At 38.0% G+C, this 23,666-nt stretch overlaps 1 protein-coding gene across 4 annotated transcripts in view; it reads left to right on the forward strand.

The window, feature by feature from the left end:
- Window positions 1-22,175, forward strand: part of LOC111866177 (histone-arginine methyltransferase CARMER) — a 102,268-nt gene extending 80,093 nt beyond the window's left edge. Inside the window, exons 10-12 of one of the 4 annotated variants that reach the window (XM_023854864.2) lie at window positions 7,480-7,599; window positions 15,720-15,913; window positions 20,384-22,175. In XM_023854864.2, the coding sequence (XP_023710632.1) occupies window positions 7,480-7,599; window positions 15,720-15,913; window positions 20,384-20,503 (434 nt within the window). In that variant the 3' untranslated portion in view covers window positions 20,504-22,175. The remainder of the gene's footprint in view (window positions 1-7,479; window positions 7,600-15,719; window positions 15,914-20,383) is intronic. The other 3 variants (XM_023854865.2, XM_033752145.1, XM_023854867.2) reach the window with 3 other exon arrangements.
- The last annotated feature ends 1,491 nt before the right edge of the window (window positions 22,176-23,666 follow it).

Below are 23,666 nucleotides of genomic sequence, written 5' to 3' on the forward strand. Positions count from 1 at the left end.
TCAGTGAGTGTATGATCAACAGTTCCCAAGGCAGCAGCCTGCAAGTAGAGTTGGAATATAGCAGCTGTCGCAGAAAGAAGAACCGGATGTGTGTGTAACTGTGTAATTGGGAGTGTGTGAGACAGAGAGACTTGTCTAGCTCCCGTACTGTGTAAACGTGTACACTACTGAAGACAGAGTGAACTGATTTGCGAATAGGGTTATAAATCGTGAAACCCGCAACAGTGTAAACAGATTATTGTGATTAGGGTTATAAAGTGTGAAACCCCGCAACTGTATGATAATTCATTGTAGCCGTTACTTGTAGGTTGTTGAATAAACCAGTTAACAATCTGAACGGCGTCTTCAGTAACGAAACACGTTACAATATACATGGAGGAATTTAAATTGCAGAATGTAACACTTGTGACTTTGTTACTTCTAGAACACAAAATAAAAGTTCTGCTGTTGTTTGGCAGCAGCACATTTAAATATACTAACTTCATGGACCAGGGCCTCTGAGGATCTAAGAGTCACTTGGCTAATAAAGAAATTCCCCACTTTCTTTTGAACCTGAGTGTTCTTTACCATGTTTACAGGAGCCTGCCATGGTCCACAAACCAAATTAGTCCAGTATGCATTATTGCACCCTTCCCTTTTTTTAAAATGCATTTTAATATTTATCTTCAAATGTCTGTGCTCCAAGTAGGTCTCTTCCAATCAGATTTCTGGTTTCAGATCTTATATATGTACCTTATCTATCGTGTGCTGCATGTCCCCCATCCCATCTCATCCTCCATGATTTATTCAGCATCATAATTCATGAAGGGTGCAAATTATATAGCTCCTTGCTACATCATTTCCTCCAGCCTCCTATTACTTCCTGCCTTTCAGATCCAGATATTTTTCTCAGCACTTTGTTCTCAAACACTCTTTACATATGCCATTTTCCTTAATGTGAGATACCAAGTTTCACGTCCATGCGAAACAACAGATGTAATTATAGTTTTGTATGGTGTGTGGGTTCCCCCCCCCCCCNGTTTGTCTGTACTTTCATGCTTGGTTTTACCTTCAAAACTAAAACATACACACTTGCAGATGTGTGACTTGACAAGTTTGCGGGTATGTGTTTGAGCTGTAAAAGCCTTGGCTATGTAAGTTGTGATCTCTACATTTTTAGGTAGCAGACAGAAACGTAAATTATTTTGAACATAGTGATAGCGAGCATTACCTGCATTTATTCTGCTCCTAATTTATCTCTGAATGAAATTTTGATTTTTACTTTGTCACATATAAAAGTAGTATTACCTCTCTTACATTAGTATTTTGACATGCATTCTCATGCTTAGATCTGAACATGGGAGTGCTGGATAATGTTTTGTATGATGTTGTGTTTTAGCATCCTGTTGCACTGATTTTCATCCATGATATGTATACAGTTGCCGTCTTGTAGTGCACTCAATTTCACCTGTTACTTCACGACATGTTTCGGCAACATAGTGCCATCATTAGGTGCCCTAATTACGCTAATCTATTTCATTGCTTGCCTTTATAAAATTATTTAAAAAGTATTTAAAAAGTGCGTATTTGTCAATACAGTTTGTCAATTTGTCTCGCAGCTAAGAAGGGAACACACATCACAAGACACGGTTTACACAGAATATAAGAAAAACGACCCCCATAGTGGAAGAACCACACACAAGTTTTAATTATGACACATAAGATGAATAATCTTAACAAGTTTTAGTGTGTGTAAATTTATTATAGTTGACAAATATGCACTTTTTAAATAATTTTATAAAGGCAAGCAATGAAATAGATTAGCATTTTGTGTGAAATTTATATTCCTCAGTAACTACTGCTGTGAGTTCTGTTGCCATTTTTATGAATAGGTACAATAATAGATTACTTTCATTGCTGTGTGATAATTCTTTCTTCTACCAAATAGAATTAATAAACTATTGGATCTCAGAATGTAATGTTTCAGCTTCTGTTTGGATCAGTTCTTCTTGCATTTGACCAGTACCTGGCAATTTGTAATATGTCAAGTTTTAATAGCAGCCTCAGCATCTAAAGCAATAGATTTGCTGTATGTATTTCTGCCTGCCTAACATCATTTAATCCACATACATTTGATAGCTGAGAGCAGTTCTTTGGCCTATTTGAAAATATTGTGGCATGTAGACCCGTTACTAGGCATTGATGGTGAAATGAGCAGCTGTACAAGTGCTGTTGCTAGGTAATGGCCCTGTAAACAGCGGCTGTTGCTAGGTAATGGCTCTGTAAGCAATGGCTGCAAAAGACGCATGAAACAATAGAAGAACTATTGGAAGCGTTATTTTCTCAATGGTCCATTCTGAAACTATATAACACGGTGCAGCTGCAATTATGGGAGAGACTTGGGACAGCAGTGAGAAGAGTAGGAGGTTGGTATGAGATGGTGGCAAGCCTGGGAGCAAATTTTGGGACAGTCATGAGCCAGAAAGGACATGAACATGGAAGCTGAGGAAGCCATAAAAAACTCTACTCGAATGTCATTGTCTATCAGGTTGTGATCAGTTTGTCTTGAGGAAAAGTCCAAGTGTATTTGTAAATGTGATGGGGGATGTTGTTTCCTTGGCAATTTGATTTTTTTATATTGCAAAGTTTATGGCTCTTTAACCCTCTTATCATTACTAATTTTACATAAACTGATTTTCTTGATGTTATATTTTATAATGCATTTTCTCCTTACCTTTGCATTGAAATCTAATAAATTTTTTATGTGTTTTGTAGAGAATTTATGAAATACATATTCATTTCTTTATATCAGTACTTTTATCATCAGCTAAAATAAACCAAAAATGTTTTCCTTAGTGTTGAATTTTTAAAAGAAGTTGCTTTATAAGGTGAATTACGAGTACTAAGGCCAGTTTATTTATTATAAGAAAGATAAACAACCACAGTTATACCTTCATGTTGTGCTGTAATCTCCTAGGTTTTCACATTGCTTCTCTGGTCCATGAGCTTGCTTCATAGAACAGCTTCAGTTCCGTGCAGTATCACATATGCATTGCTACCTTAACTTCTTAATTGCTTGCAAATCAATGTCCACATAATGCGTCTTTGAGTGGTCTGAAAATATAGTAATCAGATGAGGGAAGATGTAGACCATGTGCTGGGTGAAGCTCAAATTTCAGTTTGTGAATCATCATGGCAGTTGCTGCTGCCATATGAGGTCAAGCATTATCATTATGCAAAACAACTTTTGACAGCATTCAGCTGTGTTCATTGTGAACAGTGGTTTAAAAGTCCTCTTCAAGCTTATCACAATACCATGCTTTGATACAGTACTGATAATGCTCAAGGAATGCCCCAGAACTATGAATATATCTCTGCTCCAGAAGGCACGCTTTTAAGTTTCTTGATCCTGAGCGATGATGTGTATTTCCACTCTGTTCTTTAAAATTTCCGAGCAGTTCATAATGGTACACCAATGTTTCATTGCCCATGATACTCACTACAGAAATATCTCTCCTTCATAATATTAGCAAAAGTTGAATGCACATTTCTATGCATGCCCAGTTTAGCTCATCTTTGAACTGCTTTGGTACTCACCTTGTACAAATTTTGTGATACGGAAGGTTGTGATGGATGAAGAAATAAGAAATCCACATCTGATGTCCATTGTCTCACCTATATAAGTGACAGTAGTTTGTGTGTTCTGTTAAATGAGAGGATTAGCTTTTTCAATGGTTCCATTTGTGAAGTGGTTGGATGGCCCAAGTGATCTTTGTTGGCACTGCTTGTTCTGCTACTTTTGAACCTTTGCACCAATTGGAACACCTTCCTTTTGCACCTGTACATAATACATTTTTCTTTGTATTATGTTGGTATTCTTCTGTGAAACTTGCAGTGCTATGCCCCCTCTGACCACAAAGTCAAATGATGGAACTTTGGTTGACAATGTTGGATTCCAGAAGTGGAGTGAGCATGTTCACACTGATTCTACAAGATTCATTCAATGTAACAGATACCCCACAAGATGCGTAGACTTATTTGAGTATGTAGTATGCATGATGTCCATAAGAGAGCTGTCTCACAAATTTCTGGAATTTTACATGCAAGTTGCCTGTGCTTTTTAAATTCATCTTTTGTGAGATAATTTCTTTCCAGCCTCTTCAAGAACTTGGTTCTTAGACAGTGTTAGATTATGTGTGTGTGTGTGTATATATTTATTTCCCATTTAAATCAAAATTTTCTGTGATTTGTTAAAATTTATACTTGAATTTTATTACATTTACAACAGTAAATTATACATAAAGGACGCCCCAGCTTTACAGGTGCCTTATGCTTATGTCAGTAGATGTAAATATTTCTGTTAATATACTGCTCATGGTTATCCTCTTAAAAGACAGTACTGTTTTTAAAATCTGAGATGTCATTTTGTAACGTAATGATACCATGCCCATCCCTCTGTGCTAAACATATTAATATTTTGTTTTATGTGACATTTATTTTTGCTCTTGCAGGTCTTTTATTGTTTGTTGCTATTTTGGAATCCTAAGAAGGCCTATTGTTTGTTGTATGTCTTGTTCTTCCAGTACAGAACAAAGTTTCTTGAAGTCTCAGTGACTGCTCTTTATTTATAGAACATGATTGTTTTTAATTCAGGTAAAGAAGTTGTAGCTAGACAGTTCTGTCATTGTTTTGTGTTATTGAATTGAATTGAATTTATTTACATTCTATAAATCCTAAGCAGGTTAGTACCTTTGGATACAGAACAAGTCAAAAAGTTACATACATAAGTACAGGCAATTTTAGCTTAAAAATTAATATAACTTAATTTTACATCATTCTCTATTTACATTGAAGTATTCATGTAAAGAGTAGAAGGAATGAGCATGTAGATAATTCTTTAACTCTGATTTAAACTTTTTAGTATCATTGCCCAACATTTGTAACATGAATAGGATCAGGAATCACACGCTGGTATGGTAACATGCCTTATAAGTTTATTGTATTCTGACAGAATGGCTGAAAGCCAGAATAGTGGGGGTGACTAGCAACAGCCAGCAAACAGGCAAATGACTGTGATGCAGTGTTTTCTATGTGGTTAGTGCCAAAATTGTATAATCAGGCCAGACCAGTGCAGTTTTAGAGTAGGTACATGAATTAAGATATATCCTGTTGCATAAGCTTGCATTGACAGGAAACCTCTGTACCTTGTATGATTGTTACTCAGTATAGTGCAGTTCCAGAGGTTGCACAGAGTCCATAGTGATTTTGATGCCGTGACAACATGGTTATACGTAGCACGTCCACAAAGTAAGTTTCCCACTTGTCCCACAGCTAGCAAACCTTATATTGCATGAAGTGACTGCGCGTACATGATAGAGCAATGACGTAGCATGGCACATGCACTAACGGAATTTCCCGCGTTCCCACAGTAGCATCATTGCAGCTGTTGAAGATGGAGGCTCTTATTCCAGCTCCCGCCAATTGTGAAGTGTGGTCAGTGATAAAGTTTTTGAATGCACAGAGCATAGCGCCGATCGAAATTCATCGTCAGCTGTGCCGGGTCTATGGGCCTAACATCATGAGCAAGCAGATGGTGCAGACAATTTTCAGCAGGTCGACAAAGTGTGCATGATGAGAAGCGCAGTGGGTGGCCATCCATCATTACCGACGACCTGGTGGAACTTGTGCGGGAACACATTATGGAGAATCGTCGCGTCACAATTACGGAACTCAGCAGTCATGTCCAGCAGATTTCCTGCTCTTTGTTGCACGAAATTGTCACAGAGCACCTGTTGTACAGGAAACTGTGCGCCAGGTGGGTGCCGAAGCAGCTGACACCAGAACACAAAACAAAGCGCATGGAGTCAGCATTGACATTTCTGCAGCGGTACCATGATGACGGCGACTACTTTCTGGACCGGATCATCACAGGTGATGAAACGTGGATTGCACACATTACCCCAGAAACCAAGCAGCAGTCAATGCATTGGTGTCACAGTGGATCTCCCTGTAAGACGAAATTCAAGCAGACGTCAGCATGGAACGTGATGTGCAGGGTATTCTGAGACAGACGGGGCATTCTCCACGTTGACTTCCTGACCAGAGGTGAGATGGTGAATGCTGTAAAACTCTGCAGAAATTGTGACGGGCCATTCAGAACAAGCGGCGCGGGATGCTTAGTGCCGGTATTGTCTTCCTGCACGATAACACTAGGCCGCACATGGCTCGACGGACAGCAAGTCTCCTGCAGGAGTTCAGCTGGGAGATGTTTAATCTTCAACCCTACAGCCCAGACCTCGCTCCCGGTGATTTCGATCTTTTCCTACACCTCAAGAAATTCCTATCCGGTGAGTGTCAGCTTTTTGAGAATGACAGAGAGGCAGAGATGGTTGTCACACAGTGGTTCCAATCCCAGGCAGCAGACTTCTACGACACAGCTATTCAAAAGTTGGTCCCATGGTATGACAAATGTCTCAATTCCAGTGGCGATTATGTTGAAAAATAGCTGAACACTTGCTGTATCTGTTGCAATAAATATTTCCATGAAATTTTGTTTTGTTTCTGTAAACGGCCCCAGGGAAACTTACTTTGAGGACGAGCCTCGTACTTTTGCTGAAACTGTGGTGTAATACGAGTATAGCGCCAATACAAGAAGACCGAGCACTCCTTCGTCGAAGAGGAGACCCCATTTCAAAACATACATAAGAATAAGAATCATTGTCATGGACTCCAAGGAGACTGAAGCCACGAATGACTGCTGGTGAAGGCCAGCAGCAGTGCCCTACTGATGAGACAGTTGCCAGTCAGCAGTGACGTGAGCACAGATGTAGAGGAATACCCATTGTTGGGAGCTGTTACCCAGCAACGCCATGTGAAGACATAGCATCTTTAATGTTTGATGTAGTGATTTGTAGAGTGAGGAAATCTGTGAAACTGTTATAATTTACCTGTGGTTACAATAAATCTAATTAGAAATCCAAACGTTTAAACTATTTATTCTTATGTCTTTTTTTGGAGTATTTGTTATTCTTAAATTAAGTTAAAAATGTATTGCTGTATTGTACTCATGAATCACTGTGTGAATGTTATGTTATTTTTTTTTTTACTTATGTTATTTTTGATGTGATGTTGATGTTTGACATGTCCAATTGTAATTCTCTTCAGCTATGTGGATGAAATAAATAATAATAATAATAATAATAATAATAATAATAATAATAATAATAATAATGTCTAGTCACTAACCCATGGTGGTGTTTACCTACATTTTTAAAATTGTCCCCTCTAGTTACATGTAGAAAGGCTGTGTTGATGCATATAAGCATACACTATGCATATTTTTTGACTAAATAGACTTAAAATTGAATAATTTGAATTTTTACTTTAGCATAATTTTTCTTTGTGCATGTGTGTAAGAGAACGGCTCAGTTTGTAGGAAAATGAGAATTTAGGCAGTAGTCCAGCTGTTATCTTACAGAATATGGTACTTTGTTGTTGCAGCCGTCAACATGGTAAATGGAATATCTGTCAATGGCCTAGGAGAAGTGGCTATGGATGCTTCACAGACTGCTTCAAATCTCATCGGACTGGGTAAGCAACTCAGCCATGATCTCATTCTAGGTAGGGATGCACCACTTTCCATATTTTGTACAGAGATGGCAGCAGTAAACTTTTCAAGATGATACAAATTGTGGGGTGACTGCTGTGATAGAATAAGATGTTTGTAAGACTGCTACATAGGACTGGATGGGCATTGCCCAGGCCTTTAATGTATATACAGTTATTTCTTAAAAAAAAAAAAAAAAGATACAATTTATCGTTATAATCTTCTCTTTTATATGTTCTGTTGCATTGGTAAATGTGCATAACAGACACATTGCAAGTAGATTGTAAATGGTTCTGACGACGGTGAATGACAGAATTGCTAGGGTTTTGGACTTTTTCCATCTCTATTACCTAAAATTCCAGACAATGGAAAAAGTCCAAAACACATTGCAGTTTAGATATACATTACTGTAATTATATGTTCTTTTGGTAATTACCAATCAGAAACATCTTGCATGAATAATACTACTAGTCATTATTAGAACAGTTAAAAGCATTCGTGAAGTTTAGGAGTAGTTGATCTTGCAACGTGTGGATTATTGATTAGCCTTGTTCTAGAGGGCATGCAGCTTCATATTCATACTGTTGTAGAACTATTTACAATTATTTTCAACTTCCATGTGTGACAGTGTGTCCTATATGTAAGATTTAAGTGTCATATGATAAAAGTTAATGTCAACATTTTTCAGAAATTAAATAGTGTAACGCTGGAAGAGCACCACCTCCCTCTTTCATTTTTATCTTCCTTCCTTTGTTCCTCCATAATTTTTGAGCTTCCATGTTTTCCACGTCTTCTCCTGCAATCTTTTTCTGTATCTAGTAATTCTGAATAATGTTTTTTGGTCCACATTAACCTGTTATTTTTGCAAGTTTTTACCTGCATCACATTTATTCAGTAAAGGTGTTCTTATGAGCAATCTCAGGGCACCAAGTACACATATGAGCTAACTTTATATGTTAAGATTAATGTTCCAGTTATTTTGAGAACTGTCATCACAGTCATCAGTGTTTTATGAGTTACCACCAAGCAAACTGAAAGTAAATATTGTGATAGATTCTGCAAGGTCTTCCTGCAAACTTCGCTGCACCCTCCCCATTTATGCAAACATTTTGTTAAGAAAAAGAGAAGTGGTGATGGCAAATAGATATGCTCCCCTCTTTATATTTTGGTAGTTTATCATGAGTACTATCTTGTGTCAAGAATTAGAGGAGGGGTGTTCATATATGACTATCAGCTACAGAATGCAGAGCATGAGTTATCTTCAGCAAGTCTGTAAGGCTGTCTGAGTGCATGCTGGAGCACAAAAGTTCAATTCTTGGCCTGGAAGCTGACCATCCTGATAGCTGTTTCATGCTCTTTCTCAGTACCTCAAGAATAGAAACAAACATTTACTTGCACAACTTTCCAGTTTGTTTTTCATAACCATCTTATCATTTGATGTTATCTAACCAATGCAAGTGGAAGATTAACTAAACCAAGAATCAGTCAACGTGACTAAACAGATTTTAACAAATTTGGAGAACTCTGCGAAAATAAATCACCAAATATCACAGTTTAGTGGTTAGCATTCCTGTATTGTTTGCGTCTGTTTATTTGAACTTTGTATGCCGTCATCCTTTGTTATACCTTGTATAAAACGACAGTATTCTTGAAATGGATCTGATTTCCATCTTCAGGCAAGGAGGGTCTGAAGAAATTCCTACTCTGGGCCTCTATGTAAAGATTCTCGCAGGGTATGAGATTGCTGAAATAATAGTGTGTCTAGAGCATCTTTGAGGATATATCATTATCAGATATTGACATACATCATTAGAAAGTTACTAAATTCTGTTTCAAATATACAATGGGAACCAAAATCACCAGTTCTAAGATCATGTTAACTTCCATAAAGTTGCTTGTTGAAGGTATGAGATACTCTCAAAAGGTGTTGCAAAGAATAGTACTGAATTATATGGTCTTCTGTAGTGTGCTCTTGATTATTAGTCATAAATATTAAGCACAGCCTTCTTTCTGATTCACATCTGAGTGAAACTAATTGTAGTCAAGCAAATGGAAAGTATCAGCAAATAATATGCTTATGTGGGATATAATTACATGAATTTTGAGTTCCTAACAATGTACTTAAAGTTGTTAGATGATTACATCCCAGCAAAAAGCTTTTGTCCTTTTTAGTGGAATGTAAGTTTGCTTTTGAACTAGAAATAAAAATTAAATCTGTGGAACAAAACTTAAGATTCATTATTCTGCTGTAATGAAAAGCAGTCATGCCTATTTGGAATGTTTGGGCTACGTGACACTTTTGAGCAAGTACTTCATCTATTCTGACTTATTGCTGTTTGCTTACCTCATTTGTTTGAAAGAGATTATGGTTTTGTAAGTCTCCTTTATTGTTGAAGGTGCATTTGTTTGCATTATCTTGCATCAGAAAATAAGATTACCTTCAAATTGTCACTGCAGAATTTAGTCACAGTGTAAAACAGATTAGAATATCTATTTATTGCATAAAAACACAGAATTAGTTTTCATTCTTGACATACATATTGTAAGCTTAAAGAAAGTCTTGTAAGTTTTGAGGTTTTCACAGCAATGACTATGAAGAAAGTCGTCTTCTGGGTTTAGGCGCCGTGTATTCTTCGTTTTGGCCGACGTTTCGGAGGAACGTATTGCCTCCATCTTCAGAGCAGTTGAATGGCTTGGAATGCAGAGAGCAGTAGCTGCATTCCAAGCCATTCAACTGCTCTGAAGATGGAGGCGATACGTTCCTCCGAAACGTCGGCCAAAACGAAGAATACACGGCGCCTAAACCCAGAAGACGACTTTCTTCTTAAAGAAAGTCCTTGCTCATTGTTGAAGTTAGATTTTATTTTTCCATTATGTCTTGTGTTAGAATAAACATTATGCTCAGATTTCCAGTGCAAAATTTAGGCACAGTGAAGAATATTCATTTTCAATAGTGAAACTCCTAAGCCTGGTTTCAAACAAAGTTTGTGATTTCCAGGGCTCTGGGGATAGTAATAGATAGAATGTAATGTTTTCTTTACGAATTTTAAAGCATGGTTTGACAGTTTCATTTTCTTTTTAATTTTAGTTTTGTTTTGAAGTGTGTTGGTAGGTAATTTATTGTCTTTGGTGACCTGGATTTGTTGTTGGAGTAGTGTGTGAGAAAATGGGTACCAAATAACAGTGTGGGATTGTCAATGTTCTAAAAGACAACCACTTAAATCTGTAACAACTGTATATATTAAACTGTATAAATTGAATGTACAGAACAGCTGGGAAGCTATGTGGAATGTCAAAAGTTGGCTGGCCCTGAAAAGAGCAGTTTGTTCCACCGTGAGTGCGCTGGTAGAATTTTCCCCTTTGTAGTAGACCAAGTCTTTATGGCCATTCAGCTGGTTTGTCCGGCTGGTAATGTGGTGCTGTGTGCGCCTGTAGGAAAAGCTGCCTACGGCATGGTTGCTGAAGAGTTGCGACAACTACATTAGCTGCCTGGTCGCAGAGTGAGGTTGCTGGAGTGTTGCGGCAACTACGTTAGCTGCCTGGTAGCAGAGCTCGGTTGCAGGAGAGTTGCGGCAGCTGTCTTTGGTGCAGTGAACAGCTGATGACTCTGATGACCGAATGTGATCACTGATGATTGCGAGCTTTGGGCTCCACCTTTTATACCATGCTTGCTGGGCGGAGCTTAAACTTGCAGTTGCGATTATGAGTGCTGATTGGCTAGTGCATGCTATAATATAAAGGTGGGCTGGACAGCGAGTGCTGTATAAATATGCACGTTGGTAGCAGTGTGCGGCAATGTGATATTGACTAGGAGTGAGTGCTGTCTGTTAGACCGGCGAAACCGCGTGTTAGTATGTAGGATGTTCCCACAACAGAAAGTCAGAATTTTACATTGACTGTTTTTCCCCTGGGTATCTGTGGTGAAAGTTCTATGTATTTAGCATCCTCATTGAAATGCATTTATTCATATTTTCTTGTAGCACCAACTTGTTTTTCTCTCACAAGGATAATGATGAAGCATTCAGTCTTGCTGCTCAACATCTGACATGTGTTTGTTTTATTCCTTTTGACTTTGTCACTGTTTGGTCTTTTGTTAGTTGCCTGAACCATAATACTGTGACATATTGAGTGACTAGAGATGGGATTTTTGATTGGCAGTTGGATATAATGGACACTTAAATCTCGTAACTACAAAAAAACTGACAGCATTATCACTAATTTACACACTTTACAATTCAATATGGCACACACTGAGTCTTCTACATCTCCTGCATCTACACCAGTAATTATTTCGTGATGGCTTCAAACACTGTAGCTTCTTCAGCTTCCTTGTTCACAATCATGCCAGCTACTGACTGCATCATAGCTCCTTATGGCCCGAACTCCTGATCACTGACTCCTTACTGCAGCTCACTGTCACAGGCTAACATGCCTTCTGACTCAGAACTAACTTGAAGCCCCAGTTGGCTCTTCTTGTATAGCCTCTGCACAGGCCCAACAGAGAACACTGATTCCAACAGTTCCTCTCTTGTTGCGTTCATATTTGTTGTGGTGGTCACGTGACTCGGTTGCCATGGAAATAGGTTTACAGAGCCATTGGCTAACAGTGGATGTCTCTCCTGGTAAAACCATTCAGGCTTTCGGCATACATGTCACACTATCTTCAAGTTCTGCCTCTTTTGTTCCTCCACTCTCCACTTCACATTTTTGACATAGCTGCTTGTGTGGAGTTACTTTACAATCAACGTGTGATATTCCAGTGCTGTATGTATTAGCATGCAGCAATTGTAATGCCAGATCATAGAGTGAGTGCCCAGTGTTTAGCTTTCATCCATAAACTTCATTACTACTTTTGTGGCATGTCCATTACCATGTAGATTGAACAGTTGAGGCAGACTAGACCAAGATATAGTATAGTATTGTCACATGTTAATGACTAGACACAGGGATTGGATTGACAATTGGATTTATTGAAAACTTATAAATCATAGCTATATGTAATTATAACACTCGTACTAATTCATGCACTGTACTTCTTACTACAACACACACTATGTCTTCTCACTTTGCTATGTCTTCAGTGGTCAATGCCTGTTAATGGATCCCAACAATAGATACTTGTCTGATTCCATGTTCATGTCCTTACTTGATGACGACTGTCTGACAACTAACTCATTGTCCAAACTCTTGACTCTGAACTAACTGGCTTGATCAGTTGGTTAGTCATATTGCTGTTCAATCTCCTTGAGATCTATGACCAAGATTTTTATTCACTCCTAGACATGTATGTGTTTTGAAACGAGGCCTCCATTTTGACAGTGGAGGAGTGAGTCTTTGTCAAAGTCAAAATTCAAAATTATATTATAACTGACGGTCAGTCGGCCAGTCTGTCTTGGTGTCAAGGCCTCATCTGGGACCCAAGACTAGATTTTTATTACTGTCAGACAGTTGTGGGTTTGTTGATATGGGTTGCCCTCTCTGATGAGGGGATGGGTCTGTTGTTTACAACTGCTGTGGCCCCCACCAGGGCCGTCGTACACAGGTTCAAGTCCTGTGTGAATCATAACCATACTTTACTCTCTTAGATTGAAGACTCCCCCAACCTGGAGGCCCAGATTCCCAGATTTATATCTTCCAGGAACAAGGTGGACCAGTTATACCCCCAGGCACTGGGTTCCCTTTCTGTCACCTCCTATGACTCTCAGGACTACAGTGGAGGTATGTGAGCCTGCCTGCATGCATGCAGGGAAGATTTTGTCATTTTTTTTTTTGTCTGGTTCATGCTTGTTTTAGCTTTGACATGGATCTCACAAAAAGCACCCTCCCTAACATTTCTTCTGTTGTGTGTTTATTCATTGCCTAGCAACCTCTCTCTTGTTCATTGACATAATAGTGTATTTGCTGTGCCATTGCCTAGCAAAGATGACATCTCTTGTTAAACCATTGGGTCATGTCGCAGTATCATACCATTGTGTTCTCTCAGCATGTGCAACTTTATACCTTTATACCTTACCTTTGATACACTGTTTGTAAACCAGTCTATCTATCCAGTGAAGTTTACTTCCTAGGGTATTGCTGTCATGGAGACTGTGGAACAGCTCTAATAGAGGCATTTTCTTCACTGATCAGTGATCACGAATTAATTCTTCGGGTTTTGGAATTGTTACGGAAAGGAGGCATTGAAGAATGAAAAGAAAATGATTCACATTTACATGCAAAGAAAACATTCCATTTTGAACAACACATCAGTTTTCCAATCCTGGAAATCAGGAGTTTTGATTGTATCCATGTGAAATTGAAGATCCAAAAATACTTTAATTTCTGTTATGGTAATATATTTCCAGTCGCTGATTATTGATTGCTCTTGTGCTCCAGACAGAACTACAGAATAATCATATGTCCCTTACCATCAATTCATAGAAGTTGTCATTGTCGAAGATTATAGAGTCTATACCACCAAAAATTCCAGCCCAGGTGTACCAGTAGAATCAGTGTTTTTCATAGTTGGTGATTCATCTGACAAAACATGATTTAAGGTAGACTTTTGCTTTCACTTTTGCTGGAATTGGTGAAGTCATTGTCAGCATTGCTAAATGTTATTTCTGACAGACTTGAAATTGCATTTTCCTTGTATGTTGTTACTGTAGCACATTACAGTAGTTCTAGTCTTGAAGAACCCTGAACTGAATTACAGTAATCATCAGTTTTATCCCCGTGGTTTGTAGATTTAGAAAAGCATTAGGATAAAAACTAAGAACATGAACAGCGGCCTCCGTAGTCTATAGGTAACATTCCCACCTCATAACTCGTGGTATGCGGGTTCAAATACCCGGCGGAGGTCGTCGAATTTTTAAGGGCGGAAAAATTCAGGGAACAAGTCCTCCGGGAGGGACTTTAAGCTGTGTGTCCCATGTCATAACTTTACGGCACGTAAAAGAACCTCATATCCCAAAAGGGGATCACTGAACCAAATTCCAGGACGTTTCCCGCCCAACAATAGTCTCTAAGGCCTCTGATAGATAGGGGAAGCATTATAGATACCGCTAAGCAAGTGGCCGAACTCGCTTGCTCGGTGGGACTGATGGTACGCACCATTTATCGGTAGGGTATAGAGACTGGTAGAATATCATAGAGGGAAGCACAATAGATAAAAAAACTGGTCACAGTGCATGGGGAAACTCACCCTCTCTAAATAACTAACTAACTAAGAACATGAACAAATAATGTAAACTTCAATTTGAATGCCAGTCTAGTGAGAGGAAACTTAAATGACAATGTCAGCCTGTTCAGGTACACACAAACCATTGAGACTGCAGTGACAAGCATGTGAGTTGTCATCACTTAGGGTGGGACTTGCATGCAACACATTTGCGCCAAATCTCCGGGATTATATTGACCCATTCATGACATTAGTTCTAGCTAGATAACATTGTAACATAATTTTTGAAAAGAAGTTCTTTGAATATATATTCACAGATAAATTAAAGTTATTTTAATCTAAAATTGTCATACTTCACACATTTGTGCATAATTTTTACATGTAGATAATACCTCATGGACTTGGGATCAGTGGTATATTCAGAATGGAAATGTAATATGTGCCAAACATGTTTTTAATAATAATTTATTAGCTCTGACCACAATTTTTGAACACAGAAACAAGTACAGAATTCTTAAGACACACTTTCCTGACTCTCCAATGTATTATCTAAATTCACATTCATTTTATATAAGATCATGTATTCAATTTCAGTTGTTAACATGTGATAATAATGAATGGTGAATCTTTTCATATTGACAGATTGAGACATTTAAATGTGAAACAAAGTGAGAGTGTAGTGAAGTTTTCTGAATTTTGTGTTTGTTTCTCTTCAGTTACGCACTGGAATCGGTGCTCAGTAGACTGTTTGTTTTACATTTCGTTGTACATAAATAATTATAAATCATGTTGTCAGCACAAGCTATAAAGAATCTATTAACAGTGGATTTGAAATGTATTCCATTAAATTAGCATTTTCAAGCGTGCAGTTTTGGAACCTTCAAATCAGTACGTGAAAGAAAAGTGTGTTGTTTTGGTTTCTGGATGACACACTTGCAGACTGTATAATTGATTGCTTTTTGTGCATGGTGACAGCATGGTTTTTGGAAGGGTTTGGTGGTGGATCACCCGAAGCTTGTTATCATGATGATACAGGAAATCAGCCTAACATACACCCTGGCTCCATCACGAGCACAGGGCGGCAGAGAGTGGGTCCTGGTACAGCAACTTCAACGCAGGCAGCGCAGTTGATAGGAGGGGGAATCTCACCAACACTCTTTACTTCACCTGTAAGTGTGCACATAAGTAACTTTTTTTGCAAACTTAAACTTGGACAAAGGTGAATAAATAGTTCCCAATCACAGTAGCTGTGCAGTCTAAGGTGTGAACTCCGCCTGCTCAAACACTGGGATGGTGGGTTCGATTCCTACTTGAGGCATGGATGTTTGTGTGCATTTATTCTGTGTTTGTGCTGTCCTTTGTGCAGGTAGAAGCCTTGCAATGGGCTGATTCCCTGTCCAAATAGTTATACCAACTGTGTAAAAAGATAAAAAAAACAGAAAAAGCAGTCAAGGTCCAACAAAGGGCTCTGCAGCCCTTAGATGGATGGGTGGGTGGCTGGCTGGCTGGCTGGATGGACTGACTGTTATAAACATGGTAGCTGGTAAGAATGGAGTGTAAATATATGTGGATTTTATCACATTGGATGGATTTGGGTAGAACATTTTGTACTCTGTATACAGAGTATGGGTTTTAAATGTGAAAGCAGTTTTTTCAGGTGCTGTGAGTTAACTTTCACAGAATGACAGTCCTACATTGAATTTTATTTTTGTGTTGGACCTAAAATAGTTCCAAGAACCATATATTTCAAACTTTTAAACTTAATAATTAGAGAGATAATCATGAGCTGAATATGTGTAGTAGAGAAATAAGGTATTATACAGAAACTTTATCATGAAGTCACGAGAAAGAAACTTGATGGATAAGTACAGAGTGAATTCAGCTGAACTGAAATAGAAATGCATGATGGGCTGTGGTGTTAGAAGTGTCAGCTGCTTTAAATTACTCTGTTATGATTAAAATCAGCACATTTTGTATTGTATTTATAGCTTGATTTCACTTCTATTGAGAGAAATCCATTTTATTTATTAAGCAACAGCAATGAGTTATTGAAATTTTTATTCGTTTACATATTTCATTTGGGCATGACTTTAAATTACACAGAATAAAGTTTTGTCATTATCTCTGTTATAATGGCAGCTGCACTCTATGTTAAATCAGTACGTCACAAAATTTACTTTGTTTTAATAGGTATCGTCAAATATTATATGTGGCATTTATAGCTCAGCTTCATAACTTTTCTACATTTCAAATCATGATTGATAATAGGTTAATTTGAGGTTCTGTTTTCTCCAGATTAGTGCCAAGACTGTGCTCTAAAATACACTATGACCATTAGTTTATTTTTTTAGAAGGGCATTTATGGGTACTTTATATTCTTTATGACAACAGCAGCTGTAAAACTGCCCACCTTAGTTTTTGTCACACAGATGATTTTTGAGTGACCCATATGTATTTTGTTACACTGATTACAAACCTGAAAACAGAATTTTGCAGTCACCCACAGTTTTTGAATGACACAAATTAAACTATGTAGGATTTAGATTATAATGGGGAGGGGAAGGGAGTCTGCTGCTCACTGCTCTTCTGCTTATTTAAGGTTCAGCATGCCTCTGCTTTCCTTACCATGTTTAGGACATGTACATACTTGCTAGGTTTCTTCATACAACTTACTTGTCATTTGTCAGTCATTTAGATTTGCTCACTGAATCCCATGTATTATATTCATGGTTTTCATAATTGCTAGTGACTTGTAAATGTTCAATCGTTTTGTATGATTTTATGCATACTGTTTCATGCTGGAATGCTGCTTAATTGTGTCAACCATCCAAATAGGTTCTGTTATGTGTGCAGAGATTTAATTTGTAAATATTACTAATATATCGTTTTTCCACAGTGGTGTAAATGCTCTTAACCATTTTCTCTCTCTGGAAGGCAATTTATTTTTCTGTAATAAATGTGGCATCTGTCATGAAAGCTGTTAGCCAACAGCATGAAACAAAAAAGCCAACTGTATTTATCAGTTGCTTGAAGCTGAGTTTGAAGACTGTGTTCTGCATTTTTAAGTACTGGAGAAGTAATGGAGCAGTAGATCACCTATTTATTGATTTAAAAGAAGCGTGTTTCAGATGGGAGAAAAGCGTTGCACAGTATTCTGATTGATTGTGGTGTATTTATGAAACTGGTTAAGCCTATTAAAATATGTAAATGAAGCCCATATTAAAAGCTGTAGGGATAAAAATATGTCTGCCACATCTCCTATTCAGGTAGTTGGGCCAGGTCAGTCGGTATAGCAACGTGCTTTGATGTGGATGGCCCCAGTTCGATTCCCGGCAGCGCAAGATTTTTATCTTCTCCACAGTGTCCAGACTCTGGGGCCCACTCAACCTCCTATCCAATTGATACCAAGGGGTCTTTCCCTGGGGATAAAGCAGCAGGAGTGTGAAGCTGACCACTCTTCCATCTAGCACCGAGGTCAAGAATGGTGGAGCTATGGTTCCTCTCCCCCATATGTCTTCATGGCATAGTTCTTAATTAAGCTTAGGGACAACTTTACATTTCCTATTCAGAATGTTCTGAATAAGAAGATACTTTTTTCAAATTTCCTTTAAAATACACCATCAGGGAGGCTAAGAAATGTAGGAGGGATTGAAGCTGAGTGGGACATTTAACTTCTGGCTTGTACTGATGATGATTTATTGGATGAAAACATAATACCATAAACAAACAGAAGCTCTATTGGATGCTAGTAATAACAACGTAGGAATGATGTTTTCTGTGTGGTCCTTGCCGAGATGTTATAAGTCAGCCAGTTAATGACTTAGTTAGATAACCACTGGCGTTCAGGTGTTGTGAGCTATTGCTGTGAGAAGCTGATAGCTGAGGCCAGAGGGCAGTTCGGGAATCCAGAGGGAGGATAATGGCCACTGTTGGAAGCAACTACGAAGCCATGACTAGTGAAAACTGTAACAGACTGAGAAGACCTAGTGATCTGTGAAGTTTGTAGAATGATGTGAGCATAATCCTCACTTGTAGTTACGAGTTGTAAGAGTTCAGTAAATCCGATTACCAGTCCAACCACTGTCTGTAGTCACTGAAATCACGTGACAGTATATTCAATCTACATGAATGAACAAATGAATATCAATAAAACTATTTAAGAATGCCAACTGACCAAATTCCTTGAAAGCTGTTTGACTACTACCCAAAAGGAAGAAGAGAGAGGGATCATTTCAACTAACCCTGGCACTGGAGTGGGCCCGAAGACCTAATCTTTGTAGATGATGATGATTAAATTTTGGGAATGCTTGCTACCATTCAGTTCAGGATTTTTTGTATGAACTTCTGAAGCAAAGAGACCACATGGAAGACCTAAAATCAAAATAGGATTATGAAGAAAATAAGAGCAGATTAAATTTGGGTTACATATGTAAATATTGTGGCATGTAGACCCATTGCTAAGCAGTGACCACAAAATAAGCAACTATACAACAACAGTTACCTGGTCGATGGAATCTGACCTCTGTGCCAAGCCCAAAAAACAGAACAGTAGATTCAGATGTAGCTGTCTTCAGGGGAAAGATATGAACCCCTTTGGGGCAAGTGAAAGTTGGTTCCAGTACAGGGACAATTGAACTGTAGTTTTTACAGGGTGAAGTTAGATTCGACAGCCATGGCATGAAAGGACAAGATCAGTACTTCCAATTGTTTTAGCACGTTTATTTGTACCTGTGTTATATGTGATTGTGAAGGGGGATATGGGTAAGAGTTAAGTAAAGTGTCTGTAAAAGAGATATGATACATTGGCTTCAGAAACTCCGCTACAGTTATAGTGCTTCGTTCTGAGATAGTGCGCAACCTTGCTCACTGAACCTGCCCATTTGAAAACTCCACACCAAGACCGCACCACCCAATCATCTGTTAACAACCCTGAGAAAAAGAGCCATTTGCATATCGCCAACGAACAGCCTGGAATATCAACAAAAGCAGTGGATGATGACAGAGGACTGCACTACTGGCCGAGCCTTCAAACCGACGTAGCAATTTAGCCAGTAGGGGCAGTAAGAGTTAACTCTGAAAGTGGCAGCTGAAATATTTTCTCAAATCAAAAACCATCAACAGATGACAATACACATTCCTGAAGGCCCAAAGTATACATTAAACACCTGCCATGAATACCAAAGGAAAAGAGTTAACGTACTATTATTGTGTGTTAGGGATAACTTAGCCACTTCAGTATAAAGTACATATTGTTCTGTAGTTATTTTTTGGATGCATTTGTAATTTTGAATGGTAATGAAATCACTTCATAAATGAACTATATTAGCAGCAGTTGTTAGACATATACAGTTTATATAAGTATATAATTACATGTTATTTCAGAAAATAACTGTTATTGAACTCTTATGAGCCTACATTGTCATTATCCTTCTGTAAGTTCAGACCACAGCATCAACATATTTTCACGCATTCTGAAATCCAGTGCCTCCAAATAAGTATTTAAAATGAGAAGGTTAATGAAAAAATATTTATTAACAATAATTAACTCATAACTACTATTTATTGCATTTGTAATATACTTCAAAATGCATCCAATTTCACTTCTCCAGCATCATCCTTCACTATTGTTATTTTTTCAGCAAACCCATCAGCTTGTTTTGGGGAACACTTCCCATTACCCAGTGAATAACAGCTTGATGATTGGGGATTATGTGACGCCAAGCAGTGCTATGCTAGGTGCACAGACCTACCGACAGTGAATTGTGTTTGGATGTTGGACAAAGCGCATGGAATCAGTGACATCGGCTTTCTTCATTCACTCCATTAATAAACCACATCGTTAACTTACTAGATCATCCAAGTTGAACTAGGCTTAACGGCCGTATTGATATAATAAGACTGAGTAGTTAACTAGTTTGTATTCTTTCTGGTTCATATTCAGGTGCATGAGTGAGTCTGTGTGTATGCCATGTATGCATGAATGACATCTATGTACAGGTCATGGATAGGAAAACAAATAGAACTCAAGATTTGTGTGGTTAAGCGATTACCAAGTGCCAACATGGTCATACTGTCCCTCCAATTGTTTACCTCATCCCTCTCCAAACAGTCCATCCCACCTTATCCCCATATTTCCCATTTTGATGCTTTGCATTCCATGTTTTGTTTTAAAATAATGACAGTTTCCTAAGATATAAAAATTGACTTATTTATTGTGTTATGGGTCGTGTGTATCTTTATATTTTACTCTGTATTTGACAAGAATAGGTGTAGTTTCCTTGCCTGGGCTGCCTTCAGGAATGTGTTAGTTGGTACCACATCTTAATTGCATTCAGTACAGTGAAACCCCCATTTAGGGTTTTATTTTGGGAGCAGAAGATTTGAACACCAAACTGAGAAAAACTTAAATGGACACAGATTGTTGAAATTTAACTTTAGATGAGAGAAACCCTTAATTCAAGGAATATTAATGAGGGTTCTACTGTCTTTGCTTTTTTGTTATGGTAAGCAGATACAAGAAAGATTCAGAGTCTTGGAATGAGTATGTTGTCTCTCCATTTTTGTCAAGAAGAAGTTCTTTCCAAGAATCACAGGTAATTGGAATTATATATGGTTATATCTCAGTTCATATGATTATAACTAATGTACTGGATGAAATATTAAGTCTATTTCAAATCTTTTTTACTGGAAAAAACTGTACATGCTTCTTTTAAATCTGTTATTGTTTTTGCTATCTTTTCTGATTTGAAAATAGGTTAAATTATTGTTTGTTTTTTTCTTTTCATGTTCTTTTATCATATTCATGTAAGCAAATGATAATATTGGATGTACTGTACCATTTTAACTTACCAAGATTATTGAACACAGTGATTTCAATACTGTTGTAATGTCATGATGCAATGTAAAGTATACGACTGAGCGTCTTACTCATTTATTTTGTATATATGAAAGTTGAAATTAATTTCCAACGAGGCATAGATTTGGCAGTCAGATTTTGCAATACTTGCATGTGGTGACATATTATGTGGACACTGAAAAGGTTTCAGTACATTGCAAATGGCATATAATAGAACTGGTACCTATGTTTGATCTGTCATATGCACTAGAAATGTAGGTTTACAATTTCAGGACAATCTGTGCTTATTAGTCATTCTTTACAAAGTAGAAAAAGATGCCTTATGTGGAGGTCATGTTTGTTTGTGTGTGTCCTAGTAGCAGTGCATAGACCAGAGGTTCCCAAGCTGCAGAGGGGAGTGTGAGACTGTGAGAAAAAATTATTTTGAATGTCATATTCAGCTGAAATGCTTGATTTTGGTTGCCTTTAATCGTCTTTTCCTTAGGCACCTGTCAGAATTCTTGAAGGTACAGTTATCCCTGTGCTTAACTAATTAAGCATTACACCATGGGGGAGTAGATATATAGATCCACATTTTCTTCACCATGGCACTAGCTGGAGGTGAGTGATCAGCTTCATGCCTGGTCTCTTTACCCCCAGGGAAAGATCCCCTGGTACCCATTGTATAGGAGGTTGGGTGAACCCCAGGGCTGCTCTGGGTGACAGGATGAAGAGAAAATCCTTGATCCTACTGGGACTTGAACTCCAATCCCTCAGTCGTCCAGTCCATAGCCAGTCACTATACCAACTACACTATCCTGGCCCCTTCAGAACTCTTAATCAAGATGTAGACGATGTTAGAGCAATAAGGTTTCAACATTTGTCATCATTTTTCATCTCCAAATAAAGAGCACCATGCTGCATTTTAATTTTAAAAATTCCAAGTTTTTTTTTACTAAGAGTTTGGTATTATGGTACAGGAGCTGGCACAGAATAGTCGGTATAGCAACTAGCTATGGGCTGGATGACTGAGGGGTCTCAGTCTGAGTCCCTGTAGGGTCAAGAATTTTCTCTTCTCTGTGTGATTCAGACTGGCTCTGGGGTCCACCCGACCTCCTATCCAATGGGTGCCAGGACATTTTCCCCAGGGCTAAAGCAGCAGAGTCATGAAGCTGACCACTCACCTCCAGCTAGTGCGATGTCAAGAAAACGAAGATCTGTACATCCACTCCCCCATATACCTTCATGGCATAGTGCTTAATTAGTTAAGCACAAGGAAAACTTTACCTTTTTGGTATGGTACTAATTATGAATTAGTTGATCATAAGGAAAAGTATAAATTTGAGTGCAGAGTATCACATTTATTTCAATAAAAGAAACTGGGAGAGGGGGCATCATACCAAAAAGTTTGGGAACCTCTGGTATAGACCATTGTACAGATGGGAGACTTTCACTAAAAGTTGTTGGGCAAATCTGTTTTCAGCCGTACTGATCCATAACAAAATCTGATTTGAATAAGGTCATAAACAGACTTTTTCTACATATCACAGACACTCTTAAGCAGGGTTTATTTAAATTAAGTACAGGTGACTTTAGAAAAAGTTGTGTGATAATTCCAGTTTATAGTTAAATTGATCAGTAATGAAGCGTAGTTTGCATAAGGACTTCTTCTTCATGTATGACACGAACTGTTTCACAGATTTTATTGAAATACAATATGGAAGACCTCCACCAAAAGTTGCCAGGCAGTTACAGTTTACAGTCTTATTGATTCATAATAAAATTTAGTTTTCATAAGGTACTGGGTGGAATTTTCCACGTATCCTGTAAACCCTTCCACAGATTTTGTCTGAATTTAGTATGGGAGTCTATCACTGTTATATTTCATTTCACTGTTCCCATTTTTAAATAAGCTTAAACATCAAAGAATGCTGCTGGTAATTTTTATACTACATTATGGAGCACACCCTTTCCAATCTAGTTTTAATTCAGTCAGGAATTTATTCAGCTTAGTCCAGTATGCATTATTGCTTTTTTTATTTTTACAGCAGGAAAGCACTTGTTGAGGCAGTTTTCCTAGAGTATAA

This window comes from Cryptotermes secundus, unplaced genomic scaffold (assembly GCF_002891405.2).
Source record: "Cryptotermes secundus unplaced genomic scaffold, Csec_1.0 scaffold599, whole genome shotgun sequence".
Taxonomy (NCBI): domain Eukaryota; kingdom Metazoa; phylum Arthropoda; class Insecta; order Blattodea; family Kalotermitidae; genus Cryptotermes; species Cryptotermes secundus.